We start from the raw sequence: 17,792 nt of genomic DNA, 5'->3' as shown, positions 1-17,792 counted from the left end.
TCCTACTTGTAAAACTTGGCTCGATCTAGTTACCTATGTAACATTTCACGGAAAAAATGGTTTTGCTGAATTATTTAAAAATTTAGCTAGAAACAGATGTAAAAATAATTATATTGAACGCTTACCAGAATGTCAAAATTTATACAGCATTATCATTATCGTTGAGCGTTCTACATAATTATTTTGATGATCTGATATAATTATTTTCAAACCTGTATCTAGCCTAATTTTTATATACTTTAGCAAAACCGTTCTTTCCGTATATAAATTCTTCGTGAACATGCTGTGATTGTGCTTTTTTGCAAACTCATATACAGATTTTCATTCAATATTACTATTATATAATATGTATTTATAGTAAAACTATAGTTTTTAAAGATGTGCGGGTTTCTGGAATCGGTTATTTGATAACAGAAATAATTAATGTTGTCATGACATGCCTGATTAATTTTACGTATTCGGAAATCTATAGAATTATCCGTGCTTATCGAATAATTGGGCTCATTTAGTAATTGACTTATTAAACATATGGATATGACTCGAATCGTATTTGCAAATACTCGCATATCTTAGAAATTTTATAGTATTTTGCGGAGTCATAAAATTATTGAATTCTGCTGTAAACACAGGCGATTGTACAAAGTCATTTTTAAACTGGCGAAAGAAGCTGTGATCGAAATCCAACGGTTCTGCGATTTAACTGACAAATCGCTGAATTATACGTATCAAAGGCTGATTGTGAGAGTTTTAGATCGCAGTTTTATCGCGAGATACTACGATTAGAAGAGACGAAGCTCCAATTGTGAAGAGTAGATTTAAAAATTAATACTTTTATTAGAGCTACTTGATCTATAATATAAGTACCGAGATTACACATTTGCTTCATAATCGCTGCTGGCTGTTACAAATACTCTAGATTACTTGCGATTCATATACGCGTACTTCGTGATACAAGGTCGTGATACGTTGAGTGAGATAATGCGTCGCATCTGATACGGTACAACTTCGACCATGAAGTTAATTGTTAAGGCTAATGGACGATACAATTAAATTGTAACACATTGTCGGACAATAGAATTAATTGTTGAATTATGTAAATAAAATGATCCATTAAATTGTATTTAAGTATCAAACTTATCTTATCAATCCTGATGTATCCAGAAGCTGATAAGTGACAACGGTTAGGTGGAAGGCAGTTATAAATATATTTATACGTACATTACAATGCTAAAATTACTCATTGATATTAAGTATTGATTTATGTAAACATATTTACATGATAAATTTTAAAGTATCTTATTCTTTTCGAGGATGAAATGTTGTGCCATGAATATTCGTTTTGTGCATCTTACCTCGCATCAATTTTATCTCTCGAAGTAATTTTCTCCCGTTTTGACTTTATCCTGATTCATGCGGTGTGCAGATGTAACTCGCGATGACGTAACGTGGTCGCGTAACTCATCTCAACGCAGGGAATTAATATTCGTTCCAAATGTCTTACGTATACGCGCGTTTCGATGATCGATATGTCAGCGGGCGCGAGTGCCACACGTGGAAAACAAACACTAATAATGGGATTAGCGTGGGGCGGCTGGTTGACGGCGATAACGAAAATTGATTTCACCCTTCGCGTCCCCCCTCGGCCACCCCACGAGCACGGGGATGCTCCATTCGAGCGCGTTGACGTTCATGGGACGCTGCGCAAAACCGGCGACACGCCTCTCTCCCACCGACACACCCCGGTGAGACCCCAATACCCACACGTGCCCGCGATAGAACACCGGTTTAACCCATTCAAGAAGTGATTTAACTCCGTTAGCGGAAATCAATTGCACTCTCGCATACCGCCAAACAAAGAGAGTTACAGAGGGATGCCGGATAGTTGTAAAATTGCGGCACGAATCTATAAAAATGATTGTTCAGGCGAGAATCTTATATTTCAAAAATAAAGAAGAAAAAAAAAAGATTTTAAGCGGATATCTAACGAATTTACGAAAAAAAAGTTTTTTGAACATTTCAACGACGCAGACGGTTCAGATTTCTGCGTTGCCTGAAATGCGATTTTGTATAATTTATATAATTACGAAAATTATGAAAACAATTTGTGAATTATTTCAACAAAAATATGCGCATTGATGCGTCAGAGGCGAGTGGTAATTTAGAGTTTAATTCTTGTAATTAATAACAGCGATTAAAGCAATGAGACGTTAGAAAGGTAGAACTTAAAAGAAAATAATTAAACTGTTCCTGTGCAAAATTATTTTATGACTAATTTGGTTCAATTTAAACATATACAGTTCTAAATTTCATTACGTTTCGTTATTGTTGTGGTACTTGCATCGATCGTTGAAAAAGAGTAAATATTTTTTATTCAACGGCAATCCAATATTTAGCTATTGCAACAAGGAGACAATATTCTAAGATGGCTATCTAACGGTGACACTTATATACAAGTGAAAGTGCCGCTGAAATTTCGAGCAGAACGCTATTGAAACGAGGAGATGGAGGCTGCGCGAGTGTTCGCCGCTGATAAGAGATGCCCCGCCCTGCAGCCCTCTCGCGGCAGTCACCCTCCCGGGTCCTCGCGATCGTAGAATTGCAGGGTCAAGTTGTTGGAGGGCTCTCGGCAACGGCATGAGATATTAATCTCGGGGGATTAAACGGACAAATCGACGGAAGATTAATTTTTAAGGTGCCGTAAAGTGGAAAGGATTACCTCGACGCTTAATTAACAGTTACGCTACGTCGTTCTGTAATTAATCTTCGCATTTTTTACGGGTCCTGCCGTGTTTCGACTACGCGCGAACGAATCTGGAAATATAAAATACGCTGGAGAATTGAGGGGTTGTCGGAATATTTATAAATCGTTGCAATACCGATGTATTGTGAACGAACGTATTTGTAATCCACGATTCCGCGATATCGCTAAATTTATAACACGTTTATTACGGATATAAATCTTCCGACTGGATCCTGATGTCGACATTAATGATTCCCCGGATTTTTATCTGAAAATCGGCACCGCGCCGAAGACCGCGATAAGAGTCACGTGAGTCAATCTCATGCGGCGATATTAATACCTTATTCTTATTCATTGGCACGCGCAAATTGGCCGCGAGTTGCCAGGCCTGTGGGAAACCGCTACAAAGTATCCCCTATTAAATTCTATGGGGCACCCGGGACGCCCTTTGTCGATTTTTGTAACGAGAGTTTCTTTTTGGGACTGGCCATTTTTCACATTTTTCTCTATGTATGTAATAGTCGCGTGTAAAAAGAAAAATATATTGCATTTTAGGGATACGCGATTATTGTATAGAAAAAAATAATATCGCACTTAAATTGATTCTAGCTAAATACAATAAACAACGTGTTAAAGAAACATATCAGAAAATATAGCGTCAGTTAATCAGTCGAGCAATTTTACAAAAAAATTTTCTTACAAAATAAGAAAATAATATCGCATTTGTAAAATAATTCCAGCTATAGCTATATAACTGGTGGTAAATAAAAAGATATAATTGGTAGTAAATAAAAATTAACAAAATTTTTTTGGAAAAAGTAGCGATACTTAATTACTATACGGTGTAAAATTAATAAAAAAATAATAAAAGTTGCATAGTTACATTATGATGAGACGTAAGATGAAATGGATGGCGCATTCATGAAGATTTTTCCCAAACAATCAACTTTCGATTAGCTGGGTCCCCACGATTCGATGGGCATAAAAAAACGAAAGCCCTGCTTAGTATACATTAAGGGTGAGAGAGCGGCGCTGCCCCCCCGCCCCCCCGTCGTCAAGTGGCCACCAGCTACGGGTTGTTTTATTGTGACACCTCGGGAGGGTGCTACAGATTTTCCAGTAGGATGCGTCGGGGTGTCATCGTCGGAGCCTGATTATATGATATCGCTCTTGATGCTCATTCGAGCGTCATTACGAGCCAATCTGCGTGGGACCTGGTCTGATTTTGGGTAAGAGCGGTGTGCGAGGATTATCTGCAGAAAATCAATTGCACATAACTACTATTTATCAATTTCAAGTTATAAAAATGCATCTTTTTTTCCCCGACTGATATATTTTAAACACATTTATGAATAAATGTGTTTTAACACAAGAGACGTGTTATTCGTTCTTCGAACATTTCGAACGTGTTTTTCTAAAAAAAAAAAAAAAGATTATTCATTCATTTTATCACGAGTAATGAAAAGTTGTTGTGTTCGCAACGATAATAGCTGGGATAACAGTAGCGATAAGATAGTCCGCGAAACTTGACACGTATTATTCTTGTAGGAAGCATCTTTAAAACACATGGCAATGAGTCGAAGCAGGAAGAGGGTGGAGATAGATTTGTTCGCAATATATACATATGCAAATATAAACATTTGTGCCTAAGATAACAAACAAAACAATGCAGCCGTCTCTACTCCATGCCTGCATTGCATCGAAACATATAAATGTAAAGAATTAGATCGCAATGTGCGACAATTGCGCGTCAATATCGTTAATGTTAACACCTATTCCATTATTACTTTAAGGATATAATGTACATTTGCTATTTTTACAAATATACAGAATTTGCTATAATTCTCAGCTTTTGAAAATATCACTAAAAATCCAAGTGTGCAGTAATGTATTGAATAGAAAATGTTTGCATTTATTTTATTTTATTGCGGTATAAATTATTTAACAATTATAGAAAAACATTGGCGTTCTTAGAACATATTTAAATATATATTAGTTGATTCTAAAAATGTCAGATCCTTTCAAATATATTGCAACCTTAATCTCGGAATAAACGGCTTACAAAGGGCACGTGCGTTACCCTCGGTTACCTATACGCGTGTCCCGTCGTATAGCGGATAACTTTTTTTATATCGCCAACTGATCCATAATGTATAAATATAAAAGTTGCCTGCAATGTAATACAAATATTAAGAAATTAATTTTTGAATCGCTATTATCGTTATCAATAAAACAATTATAATTTTAATTATAAAGTAATTTTAACATTATATATAAAAGTTAATTTTAAAGTATCTCAACTAGGTATCCCTTTTTAATCGATGAAGTCGATGTAAGTTTATACAAAGGGCCTCTGAATTTCTTAATTTCTTAAGTTGATCTCATATATCTAGCAAAGCTTGGAAAGTAAAAGTGACGTTAGCATACGTCGCGTCTGTGTCGCAAGATCTTTCGAACGACGATATTATGCAGACTGCAGAGAATCGATGCACGGTGAGACAGAAGTATAGTCGCGTTTTTCGTTGAATGTATGAAGACGTGATCCGCGAGAAGCGTCGATACAGGGATGCTGGATGGGACGGACCTGACACCAGCTCCACCCATAAGCCTGCGCTCCGCCCTCGTGAAATTCATTTACCCAGAGGGTTACCCCGGACCCGGACTCGCGACTAGTTAGATCGACTCTTTCGACATCGGTGTTACTCTCCATCACGATGTGAACTGGATCGTTCCCAAAGTCATTTGTTCCCTAAGTCGATCTGTCTTTTAATCTTGCGGCTCTCTGTCGAACGCAGAACTTTTTTTTCTCGTGCAACATGGTGAGTTTTGACCACTTCACGCGCGTGTGTGTGATTATATGTTGAAATTCTGTGTTATTCTTCAACCCTTTCGATATGTGAATCTCGCGACGTGCTTGTATGCGCAAATTCTATACGTTCGCGAAAATATAAATCTGAAGCGATGATTTATCGTAGACGGTTCAGACCTCCTTCATTCACGATTCGTATAATGTGAAGAATTTTAGTTGAACTTACAATCGTTTTAATCTTTGAAAGAGAAATCTGAAATTGTAAAAATGTAGCAAATATATGTGTTATTGCAAATATATGTGGTATTCCATCATGATGGAATGGACAATATTGTGTGTCTTGTGGCATTAATAAATAATATGTGATCTATTGTGGCATTTTTAAAATAAATTTTAAAAGTTATTATTATGCGGTCTATTAGTATCTTGACGGTAATAAAGAATGGTTAAAATGCAATTGACGCAATGATGAATAACATTTTTAGACTTAAAAATCTGTTGACTGATAAGGAATCAATTATCCACATATCAAGGATCAATTTTTTAATACCGAACGAGTATGAAATTTAACTGAAAAGTATGACATATTATAACTGAGAGAAGACGTAAATATGTAGACGGAAACGCTTCCTTTTTCGTATAAATAAAACTGATATGTACAAAGCGAGTACATACATGACTAATGTTTATATACAGATAAATCCAGTGGCATATATACATATATCTGTCGAATGTCAGGGACAGCTAAGGAGAGCCTAGTATCAACTTCCCGTCGGCACTATATTAATGACTAATTATATACTAGATTGCTGACATTCCTAACTGACTCATTTTATTGTCATTGAATTGTTATTTGATTCCGCTTGTAATTTCGATATAACAATTAATCACGGTATAGCGAATCAGTAATAAATTAATAAGATAGATTTAGATAATTTCAATGAGTTTCAAAGTTGTATAGACACAAAACAACGGTTTCTATATTTATTCGTGAGAATTGGAACGCGATGATTGACGTTGACAAATGGTAGCAAAATTTTTTGCGCCTATGCTCGTCGTACTTGTTCACGATTCTTATCAATCGTTGCAGCCGATGTTAACGTATAGTGGGTGCGGTGTAGGAGCTGCGGAGGCCGAAAATGGTTCCCCAGCGGGATCGTTACTGTCCGGCGAAGGAGAGCTCGCGGAGGAAGCCGGCGATTCGCCTGGAACATCGAGGGACACCGAGGAAGAAGCCACGCTTTCTGACGAGTTTTATTCCCACGACACAGACGAGGAGGAAGAACAAAGCAAAAGACGGCGAGACCGTTCCAGCTCCGTGAGTGAAATTTAAAATCGCTCTCCCGTGTTCAGTTACATCTTTAAAGATTTCAATTTTCGTTAAATATAACAAATTATTTTATATGGTCTAGCTAGTCTTATCTGGAATCCAAATAATGATTTAAAAATTAGCATCAATTTAATGAGATTCACGATAATCTCGTAGCTAGATGGCATCTCATCTTCTGGCAGTGGTCATTTGGGATCGCCCACGCCTCGTATAGGTACCTTGGGAGTTAGAAAATTATTCACCAACAGCCGGGAACGATGGAGGCAGCAGAACGTGAGCGGCGCCTTCGCCGAACTTCGCAAATTAGTACCGACTCATCCACCTGACAAGAAGTTGTCGAAAAATGAGATTTTAAGAATGGCAATAAGGTAATTATCTCTAAGTTACAAAAACACGTGTTCTAATCCTAAGCAAGTACTCTTATATTTTCACTTCTTTCTAGAGAATTTACTCTCAAATAATAAGAAAACGCAAGGCATTTTCTTTATCGTACAAACAATTAACAAAAATAATATATCAAAAAAAGATTTGTTTATGAACGTATTTCTATCAATAATAAAATAAAAAGTATAAAATAAATATGCCTCTATTTATAATTTAATAGAGATATGTAAATATATCATGCAATATTTAATAGAAATTTTTAAGTGGTAGTAACATTAAAATAATTGATCGTCTAATATTTAAAATTGAAGTAGTAACAAATCTGCGTAGGTACATAAGGTTGCTAAGCAATGTTCTGGAATGGCAAAAGAGTCAAGACCGTAATGGGGTGCAGCAGCACGACGTGCGCATCAAATGCGAGTCGCATTTGAACAATCAAAACTCGACTACGTATCACGTGAAGCCAGCAGTAGCGTTCCTGAAGCAGGAGAAGCTGAGTAACGAAAATTCTCACGTTTTTCGCGTCAATTATGCCACGCAGAGGCATAGTTCGCACACGTGTGACAAGAACAGCAGCAATTTGCTGATGATCGCTCCTAGCGGGCTCAATGCAGCCATTTCCGCTGGAAAACGCTGTGTCACACCTTCCATCGTCGTTACTCAAGGCAACTTCCACAGGTGGATTACGTCAAATTAACCCGTAATTCTGTAAAAGAATAGGCAAATTAGAAAAAAATTGATACGCACCCGATTCGTAAAGTTTGTGAATTTCTAAGCTCTTTAGTTCGTCGATCGATTGTTAAATTACTTTTTCTCTTCTTTAATAGAGTAAAATATAGCATATTATTTATTACTTACTTTCATTTATTTATTATTAATTTTTATATTTATTTCAAATATATTATCTAAACTGAGATATAGTTTTTTCTCTTAGGCCGGTATAAATAGCCAATCAAAGTCTAATTTTAATCCTTATTCAGATTTTTTCAGATAAAAGTTAACATTTAATTAAATAAAACTGTAAGTTTCTTAGAAGTGTCCTGCAAAAGATTCTTCATTTATTCATTTAATAATGACTTACAAAACAGGTTTTATGATTTTTAAGATTTGCAAATTCGAGAGTATATATTTTTATCAGAATCAATGTCCTCCTTTAAAATTTTTTTGTAATAGAAAAATATACATATGTATATAATTTATACTGGTCTAAATACAATCTATATATAGATATTTTTAAAAATGAGTAATTTTGTGTTTTATTAAGCATTGCTTTATTGTTTTTTTAACAAAATTATTAATATATTAATACTTTTAATTCTATGTTTCTCACAGCAACAGCAACGGAAATGTTATACGTTCTCCATCGAGCGGACGGTCCTCAAGTTTCCCGAAATCACCGCAAGTCTCATCGAACGCTAACATAGTACCTAATGGTTCCTCTTCATCCTTGACGGTTAACGCTCCAGTTGCAAACGGAATAGGATCGAGCGGCTCGAATTGTGCCCAAAAAAGATTTAAGATCGAACGAGAAGAAGAAGACCAAACATCGAGAGACTGTAGAGCTCCGCCACCGCCTGTTCATAACGTCCCGGTCAGAAAAAGGGTCAAAGTCGCCTTTATAAAGGATTCAAGCTCAGGATTTCGTGGCGATTTGTGTGGTGCAGATCGCAAATGAAATATTAACGAGAGATGCCTGCTCGTGAAAGAATCGACTGTCGCGATCATTTTGCTTTAAGTGCATACATGTATAAATATTTCTTTCATGCTGTATTTGACAATAATTGATACGATACGAGATATTAACTAAATAATATTTTAGATCTTTCACATGAGCTTATATCCCGAGTTAATATATCAAAGCTTTAAATTACTTTCAATTACTCAAATGCCAAAGATACTTTTCTATTCGCGCTAAATTATTATATTATTGTATATAATTATTTAATTTTGTAATTCATTCGAATATTGATTTAATAAAAAATCTTTCTTGTTGTAAAAAAAAATAATTTTTTCCTAAAAATAATATTTTATTGAATGGTTGCTCCATTCTATTAAATTCGAATTTAAATTGATTTTTCTAAATTAAACTTGGATATTTTGTTGGATATTTTGAAAATCGTTACATCAATCAAATAATCGAAAAAAAAACCCGTATATACTTTAGTATAGTATATTTTAACAACAATTGCCTTTCAATTAGAAAAGCGCCATGATTAGAAAGATAAGTCAATTCTAAAACCTATCCACAGAAAAATCTGGGCACATTCTTCAAAGAATATTTTATTATTTTTTGTATTACATTATTTGTACATTATTAACATCGCGGTTACCTTTTGAACACCGACATGAAAAACACGAATAGGAAGCTTCCGGTTATGTGGCTCATTGTAAACCTGCTACAAATATATTTACGTATCTGGCTCCCCGCGTCCGTTTGGGGAGCCATTTATTAGAGTTCTGTAGCAGAGTATATTCGAATTTCGTACATCCATCCGTTTACACATCGCATTATTCTACGATGAACACAATAAACACCTGAATGCTAACAGTTATCCACAGACAACAACTCCATCATATTTATCACGGATTGTTTAAATTTATTTTAAGAAATAGGTATATACATACCTATTCATTTTTACAAATATTTAAAATTTCGATTTTTCATTCGATAACAGTGACGGGCATTGTCCAACAGAGAATTAACACTGTACAACGAATTTAATTTTGCGACACACCATTATTAACACCTATTTTTGACGAAAATCGTATCGAGCTTCTCTTCATATTATTTCCTCATCCACGTCGAACTTGTACTTTCACTTCGTCGAAATGTTTAAATGTTAATCTAAAACCCTGCGAAAGCGGCATTCGCTTCGCGAAATGCCTGCTCTCGCAGGCATTTCCTATGTTAAATACACTTTATATCTAGTGCTGTCCCTTTCCGACAGCTTCTTGGGGACGTATCGCTCGTCGTTGAACTCGATCGGCGGCGTTGGAGTAGCCGGTCGCTCGTCGCTCTGGCTGAAAGCTCTTCTCGGTGGGACCTCGAGGACCTGGCGGGTGCTTTTGCACTCGACGCTGCCCCTCTTGGCCAGATTCACGCTGGCGTAACTCGCATCGCTGGTACGCGAGTCCCTCTTCGTGAAGTCTATCTCTACGTAGCTGACTTGGGAACCGCGGGGTCTCATACTCGCGTCCGAATTCCGTTTGTTCTCCTTGTCCACCAGTCTCCTAATAGCCGGTGCCTCCGGTCGGTCCCTTTTGAACGTCATCATTTCTGGCCGATATGAACGAGACTCCCGCCGGACCTTTTCGTCGTACTCGTCCGAATAAGTGCGTCGTTCGCGGGCGCGAGCCCGCCTCGCGCCGAGGTCCTCGCTGTATCGCAGTCGGTCGTTGAACTTTCGTAGACGCTCGTCTTCGTCATCTGCGAACACCTCGCTGGCGTTGTGAGTACTGTGCTTCGGCCTTCGTCTGTCCTCTTCCTCTTGAACCTTGGACTATGAAAGATAAAGACAAAGGTGAGATAAGTTAACTCTTTCAAACATCGGATCTCAATACTGATCCTAAAAGACCTCATTCAACACTGATACCTTGAAAATATCGATTCTGTCATTAAATTCCAAATCTTGACTGTTCCTGCGAATCGGCCGATAATTGTTCCTCTCATCCTCGCTGCTGCTCTTGCTGATCCAAGTGTCCTCCCGGGAGGTCCCCGCCTTCTTCGGCCACTCGTTCTCCGTCTTGAAATCGTACAAATCTCGCATACGTTCGCTGAGCTTGTTCGCTCGCTCGTTAGTATCGATATAGCTCAAGGAGTGGTCCTTCATTCGTTCATTAGTGACGACAAAGCTCGAGGAACGGTCTCTGCCAATATCAAACTCATCTGCAATTAAACATCTCATTCAGTTATTAAAGTAGCTCGCATAATCGAGTGCATGTAGAAAATAAGAATTATCGCTTTACGTACCCTGCCTTTGTAAGTGTCCTTTCTCACTCTTCGCTGGGGAGAATTTTCTGGGCGGTTGCCATCTGGAGGGATCCGAGTCCTTGCGCGACCCTTCGTCTTTTCTGTCGTATTCCGTCGTGGAATCTCTCCTCTCGGGATTTATCCTTACTACAGGACCGGGTGATGGACTTTTGGCGAACGTCATCCACCGGGTAGCCGCGCTCTTCGTGATTTCACAGCCAATTCTTGCAAGGGGGGACGCCTCTCGGCGAAACTTCGCACCGTTAATTTGTGGTAGCCATCTGAGAAAATCATATGTTCAAGATCGAGCTTTTATCTCATCCTATATGTCTATTTATTAATTTAATTATATATTAACGCACATTCACGCAAAGACACAACACAAAGCAAAAATCTCGATTCTTTGAAAGGCACTGTTCATGATTAACTGCAATAAATTACTTCAATGTATATGTAACTTCAATGAGAATTGATAAGCTTCGTTTTTTAATGATAAAAAATATATTCGTTTTTCGTTATATAGCAAACTAATCTTTATTGAAGTTATTTATTGAAGCAATCAACTAATTTAATAATTTTTTATTTATACATATAATTCATTAGATTGAGCTTGTTTCTGATAGCTTTATATAAAAAATGCTCATTAATTATTTATTAATTATTGAGATCATATTTAGATCAATCTAAAAATAAACTAGAAAGAATCGCAAAATCAATATATCAATTGTCCATGCATTTCTAAAAGAACCTTTATCATAAATTTGTCTTTTTTTTTTCAAATAACGTATTGAAAAAAATTACCTCACAAAGGAGAAGGGTGTACACGTAAACATTAAGGCAAACTTCGAAAATTCTCGTTATTATATATCGAGTAGCTATTTTTATAAAACTCTCTCAGTCCAACACGTGGACGACAAAGCGTACATACGATGAGCGTCACAACGTGAAAAGACATTAGCGACTAGTTCCGGTCGATGGAGCAAACCAGGCACCACTATGTTTTCACGTTGCTCGCCACGGTTCTTGACCAACGTGAATTTTCATTCGAAAAATCGCCAACAACTCGGGCCACACAAAAGGAAAAACACGAACGAAGGAAGCAGAGAGATCTGACCGAAACTAGACGCCCATTACCCGTTGGAGGCTCCGTAACGACTATCGTGTTCAATCGCGCCTACGAATCTCAACTACAATCTCGATCAAGGCATTTCTCGCTTTCGGACGTGGATAATGTGCGCGGTCAACCTCGTGGCGATAGTTCGCGGGTCGCTGCAGTCCGTGTGCCTTCGCTGCTCGGTGATGCTCTTCTCCGGTCTCTTAAGGGTGGTCACATCGGTGCTATGACTCCTGACGGCGTGGTGGGGTCGACCGACGGCCTCGGGCTCGATTCTGGAGGACCGATTCTCAGCCGACGGGGGTGAGAGCGATTTCGCCGGCCACTTCTCGGCACTCGCCGCCGATTCGTTGACACTCTCCTGCCGCTCATCCCTCGAGGGTCTCTTGGCCGCCCCCGGCTGCTGTCCCCGAGGTATGTTCTTTGGTAGCGGCATCCACCTCGAGGTATCCAATTTGGTGGGGTCGCTGATCTCCGTGTATCGGCGTTCCTCCACACGACGCTCCGTGTACTTCTTCAGGCAGTCCACGTCCGCACTGCGGCTACGCTGACTGCGCGGTGATCGAGATGGTCTTCGTAATTGCCCGTTGTTGTCCACCGGGCCAGCCCTTTCCTAAAGTTTGAGTGAACGCGTTCATCGAGAAATACTGATCGCACTTGGAATGGTGCGTGCTTTTAAACACTAGTGTTTTAAAACTAATATATTTTGCAATGGTTTGGTGTGACAGGCAACTTACTATATATCTCTCAGCAAAGAATTAAAAAAAAATTTTTTTTTTTCAACAATTTCATAAAATGTATTCTTTAATCTAAAGCGATTTGTGTCTGGTAGTTTGTATATTTTATTAATTTATATATTATAATTCTCAGTATATTTTAATAATTGTTATATATCTAATATTTAAACTTTTTTATAATATAACATTCCGCGACAATTTTTTATTATATTAAATTTCGAAAATCAAGTTTTCCATAATCGTTAATAAATTGAAAGTTATATATAAGTATATGAAAAACAATATGAGATTGTTAAAATCCTCATTGTAGTTAAAAAATTCAATTAATTAATTTAATTAATTGATTTAATTAAATTTTCTTACATAGAGGAGGATAAGGAGTGGAGGAAAGAAGGGATGAATCATTTAATAAACATCTAACAATAACTTTTCGTTGAATAGTTCAATTTTTTCGGCAATCAAATGCCTCTTGGTAAGTACATGCAATGTATTATCAATAATTCTATTATACTTCTGGTAATGAATACAAAGATAAGAAAAAAGAGATCTCTCGATTAAATAATGTGCGTTGCCGCATTGACAATACAAAGGCAACATCGTTCATATGTTCCACACGTGGTTATGATCACAAAATCGAACTTCATTCAGCAAGGAAGACCAGCGTGTCGATAGAGGGGGGGCGCTTATCGGGGGTTACCTAAGTAAGGTGGAGCTTCGCATAATCCGATATGTGCAGAATTCCGTGCTCCGCGGACGCGACGTGCAAGCTGGAGCCGCACGCGCGTGGATTGATTTTGGAATTATGCAGCTCGGCTATTTGAGTGCTGCACGCTGCCGCTGGATCGCCACTAGATTCTAAACTTCCTACCCAGAATTCATTCCCTGCAGAAAGGATATTACTGCCTTGAAGGTGTTACTAAAGATATATATCAAAGTTTCCCTTTATGAGTAACGCTGGATTATTGAATAAGGTATTGAAATTCATGTCGGCGTTAATATTAAATAAATAAACACTTGGATAAATAAATAATAAAATAACGTTCAAACCTGGTAATGTATTTCCATCCCAAGCGTAAGTTACAACGAGAAGTTTACTCGCGTCGTTGGCTCGGTACAGTCTGCTGTGCGGTTCTCTCAGAGCAAAATGTATCTTTATATCTAAAAATAATATCATTGTTGTACAAGTTGTGAGGATATTTGTATTTTAATTTATTGTCCACTAACCACCCAGATAATCGCCGTTTCCCGCGCCGCCGCATTTCTGTTGCCGGAAATAAGCGAACATGATGTCCGAAACGTATTTGAGTTTCTTGTTCATCTTCCTAATAGCAATTTCGAATGTTTTCAGGAAATAGACTTCCTGATTCTCAATTATTTTCCAGACACCTGGTTAAGTGTCAATAAATTAGCCGTTAATCTTTAATTGATGAATGAATAATTAAAAAAAAGAGTATAAGAAGTAATTTCAATAATATTTAAGTTTAATCATCTTAGCAACGAAAGTTTCGCACTAACCGAGGCCGAAGCCAACCACGTGCAAGAAAGCGGTTGTGTTTTGTTTTTCGGCGCGGCTGTTCGCCTCGAGCAGTATTATTTCTACCGAGAGCAAAGTTCTCTTCATGTAATTCTCGATATCGAAGATCATCTGATTGCCTAAAGACACATATCGCCTGTTCTCTTTTGATTTCATGCGTTTCGTGGTTTCATCGTAGAGTGGATGATAATTCTCGCCATAAAATTTGGCCCATAAAACACGCATCCCACGTTTTTCGTCGAATGTGCTATCCATCGCGGATCCGTACCTATTTTGCATATATTGATTCTTTCAAAAATGTTTCATTTGTATACTGCAAAAGTGCAAAAAGAGAGCGTATATTATAACGTAGCTTAATTCCGTTATTATATTCCATCATTATTCCATCACGCTATAAATTAAAAAAGCATTTACATATTATTAATATCTCTATTATTATTAATACAAAGAATTTTTTAAAATTAAATATATTAGGTACTAAGGCATTCAATCAAATTTCTTCTCAAATATGTGTCGCTCGACAAATTTACATTATACATACATAATTTGTTAATATTTATTGCGGAGATTTACTGCTTACCCGTTATCCATGTTGTTCTGTTGCGGCGAGACGACGATGTCCTGATACTCCATAAATCGGGGCCTCTCGAATCTATGATAACAGATCAAGCGGCACCCGTAGTACAAATTTAATGATAGAACATAACAGCAAAATTTCGACCAATTCTAGAATCTATAAAAGAGAGTGGTACTAAAAATAAAAACGTGTATTTTAGTGTATTTATAGTAATTTTTACGTTTTTTTTAAATCGCAAATATTTTTGCGGCTATAGATAGTCGCACGGAAAAGAGATAAAAATAGAACACGCATTTGCAGACGCGACGTCACGGAGTTTGCACGTATAAAAATATTCCTGAAGAAGGCAAGGGTTAAATAAATGCATAGAACCTTGTGCCTATGACACCCATAATAACCCCTCTGGGTTGGACGGCGTCTGGGTCACTGCTCACGATACCTCTATTATTTCGCGAGCCGTCGTTTATGAACTCCGTATGAGATGACACCACCATCATTGCCGACAATTTGATCTCGTCGTAGCTCAAGCATTTTGCTAGGACCTATTCATCAGATTTTAAAAATAAATTCATTAGATTTAAAAAATTTCACAATATTTATTAAAGCACTGCGACAGCGAAGGTGATATATGGGAGAAGGTAATATTATGAAACTTTATCTTGTTTTTAACATCCTATAAACTTCCAATATCGGTAAATATATGTAACGTTACGTTAATACGTAGGCAATAGCCTATAATAAGTAAAAAATAAGAATAAAGGTATAAGATATAAGAATTTTTAATAAAAATATTATTTATGAGAAAATTGCAAAAACAACTTTCAAGTGTGTTTTTTTTCTAATTATATGTAGCTGTAATAGTAAAGAGAGAAGAATTATATGTTTACTTTTGTTAATTCAGCATCTTTATTTAGTCACTGTTTCAATATTATTTGTACCAAAACGTACAAAAAATTTAAAATTTGAAAATAAACTATCATTTAAATTATTATATATATTTTTATACACTGAATGTTTTATTACCTTATTTATTTTTATTTAATATTAAAATTGTTATTAAATTATTATTTAATTGTTAGTTATTTTTTTTATAAAATTAATTTATTTTTATCGCTGAATTAAGACGGCATCACGTACTTACCAATGGTTCCTTCTCATGATCGGTACCGACACTCTCCCATCCATCAAAGCCGCTCTTGTTATCGAGTAATTTCCATCGATCGTTGGGACCGCAAAAGGAGGCTGCCCTCTTATCCAGCAGGCGATGGATAAATTGGACGAGGCCCATGTCCGCATACATGACTTTTTCAACAGGGCTACCGTACAATCGCTTATGTTTCAGCCATCGGGCAATCAAAGGCAACATCGCTTCGTGTATCAGCGGATATACCGAATTTGCGTTTAACTGAAAGTTGTCATCGCAGAATAGATCATGAAATGTGTAAATTAGTTGAAATTATTAAACTTTATAAAAAATATGAAGAAATATCTCAGACTTGAGTACAGAATTGTGATTTTTAAGATATACAGAATGAGCACTAGAAAATGGATAAATTTTTGCAATCAAATTTTCAAACTATTTCTCTTAAATATTTTTTAAACATTCAAGAAAATTATTAAAATAAAAATATTATTAATATATTATTTAATTAAGCGTCTGTTTTTTTTGTTTATATGTACTAAATGCTTGATTAAATAATTTGCTAGGGTTTACGCAAACCTCGATGGTATCTGAACTGATTCCCCTGTCCTTCAATGCGGCGCATCTTACGGTGTTAATTGGGAATTTCACGGGAAACGTATTGCTTCGTCTGATTAGTTCCGCCACGCTGGTCGGTGGCGGCACGGAGACGTTGAGACACTTCTTCAGCAACTCCTTTGTGTCGTCGTCGAAGGGCACGCCGTGGGGCGAGCCGAGCGTGTTCTCCCATGAGATCTCCGGCGGGTCTCTCGCTAGCATTTGCTGACGCGCTTCGTCCGCAGCTCGATTATTCTGCGGAAGGACGTGAAGTTATGTGCTAAGTGATTCCCGAAATGCGGAAACGCCATTGATGCTAAAACTTTCAACCGAATTTATGAATTCAATGGGAAAAAAAAAATACTAGTTTGGAGTTGAACAGAAGAACCAATTCCCAGTAAAAAAAAAGTTACATAGTAGACATACGTTATGCTTCTCGTTTCGTGTTGCATTAGGTATTACTTGCGGAAATAACGATATACCTAACGCAAAAATAAATAAGAAAGTAGTTACATATATATATATATACATATTCAAGAACTTTTGCTAAAAAAGTACAAGCGAGTAATTTGTCTATTGACAATTGACATTGCGACGATAACTTCAACAACTTCGCGGCTCGCGCACGTACGGACTTACCGTCACCGATGAAGCAAAGGGCTACGAAATCGATCCTAAGAAAAATTTTGCAAAACAGTGAATCGCCGTTCTATTAATATAACCCCCCCGCTGATTACAGCAAGGACGTCGATCGCTTTGACACTTGAGCATGAAATCCGTTAAATAGCGTAAAATGTATCTGTTCATCCTAGCGAGCGGCTTGACGTTCATTCTCTTCGTGGGCGCGAGCGCATGTATA

At 37.1% G+C, this 17,792-nt stretch overlaps 3 protein-coding genes across 5 annotated transcripts in view; 1 reads left to right on the top strand and 2 right to left on the bottom strand.

Moving 5' to 3' along the window:
- Positions 1-5,413: 5,413 nt before the first annotated feature.
- On the top strand, positions 5,414-9,169 carry LOC112462039. The gene is made up of 5 exons (XM_025027564.1): positions 5,414-5,559; positions 6,640-6,867; positions 7,036-7,247; positions 7,594-7,941; positions 8,596-9,169. The coding sequence occupies exons 1-5, from the start codon at positions 5,557-5,559 to the stop codon at positions 8,936-8,938; spliced, it is 1,134 nt and encodes a 377-aa protein (XP_024883332.1). The 5' UTR covers positions 5,414-5,556; the 3' UTR covers positions 8,939-9,169.
- Positions 9,170-9,527: 358 nt separating this feature from the next.
- Positions 9,528-13,688, bottom strand: LOC112462069. The gene is made up of 5 exons (XM_025027624.1): positions 13,671-13,688; positions 12,479-12,960; positions 11,234-11,514; positions 10,857-11,149; positions 9,528-10,763 (listed from the first exon to the last, which is right to left on the bottom strand). The coding sequence occupies exons 1-5, from the start codon at positions 13,686-13,688 to the stop codon at positions 10,167-10,169; spliced, it is 1,671 nt and encodes a 556-aa protein (XP_024883392.1). The 3' UTR covers positions 9,528-10,166.
- LOC112462013 overlaps positions 12,875-17,792 on the bottom strand; it is a 6,170-nt gene continuing 1,252 nt past the window's right edge. The window contains exons 2-10 of one of the 3 annotated variants that reach the window (XM_025027505.1): positions 16,916-17,188; positions 16,337-16,600; positions 15,568-15,737; positions 15,199-15,270; positions 14,600-14,886; positions 14,309-14,470; positions 14,132-14,242; positions 13,782-13,966; positions 12,875-12,960 (exon numbers count right to left, since the gene is read on the bottom strand). In XM_025027505.1, the coding sequence (XP_024883273.1) occupies positions 13,782-13,966; positions 14,132-14,242; positions 14,309-14,470; positions 14,600-14,886; positions 15,199-15,270; positions 15,568-15,737; positions 16,337-16,600; positions 16,916-17,188 (1,524 nt within the window). In that variant the 3' untranslated portion in view covers positions 12,875-12,960. Of the gene's footprint in view, positions 12,961-13,507; positions 13,967-14,131; positions 14,243-14,308; positions 14,471-14,599; positions 14,887-15,198; positions 15,271-15,567; positions 15,738-16,336; positions 16,601-16,915; positions 17,189-17,359; positions 17,369-17,792 lie in introns of those variants that run through there. The other 2 variants (XM_025027506.1, XM_025027504.1) reach the window with 2 other exon arrangements.

This window comes from Temnothorax curvispinosus, unplaced genomic scaffold (genome assembly GCF_003070985.1).
Source record: "Temnothorax curvispinosus isolate PA1 unplaced genomic scaffold, ASM307098v1 QBEX01011959.1, whole genome shotgun sequence".
NCBI classification, from domain to species: domain Eukaryota; kingdom Metazoa; phylum Arthropoda; class Insecta; order Hymenoptera; family Formicidae; genus Temnothorax; species Temnothorax curvispinosus.
The sequence above is the reverse complement of the archived record's forward strand: the minus strand, read 5'-3'. Positions and strand labels throughout refer to the sequence as shown.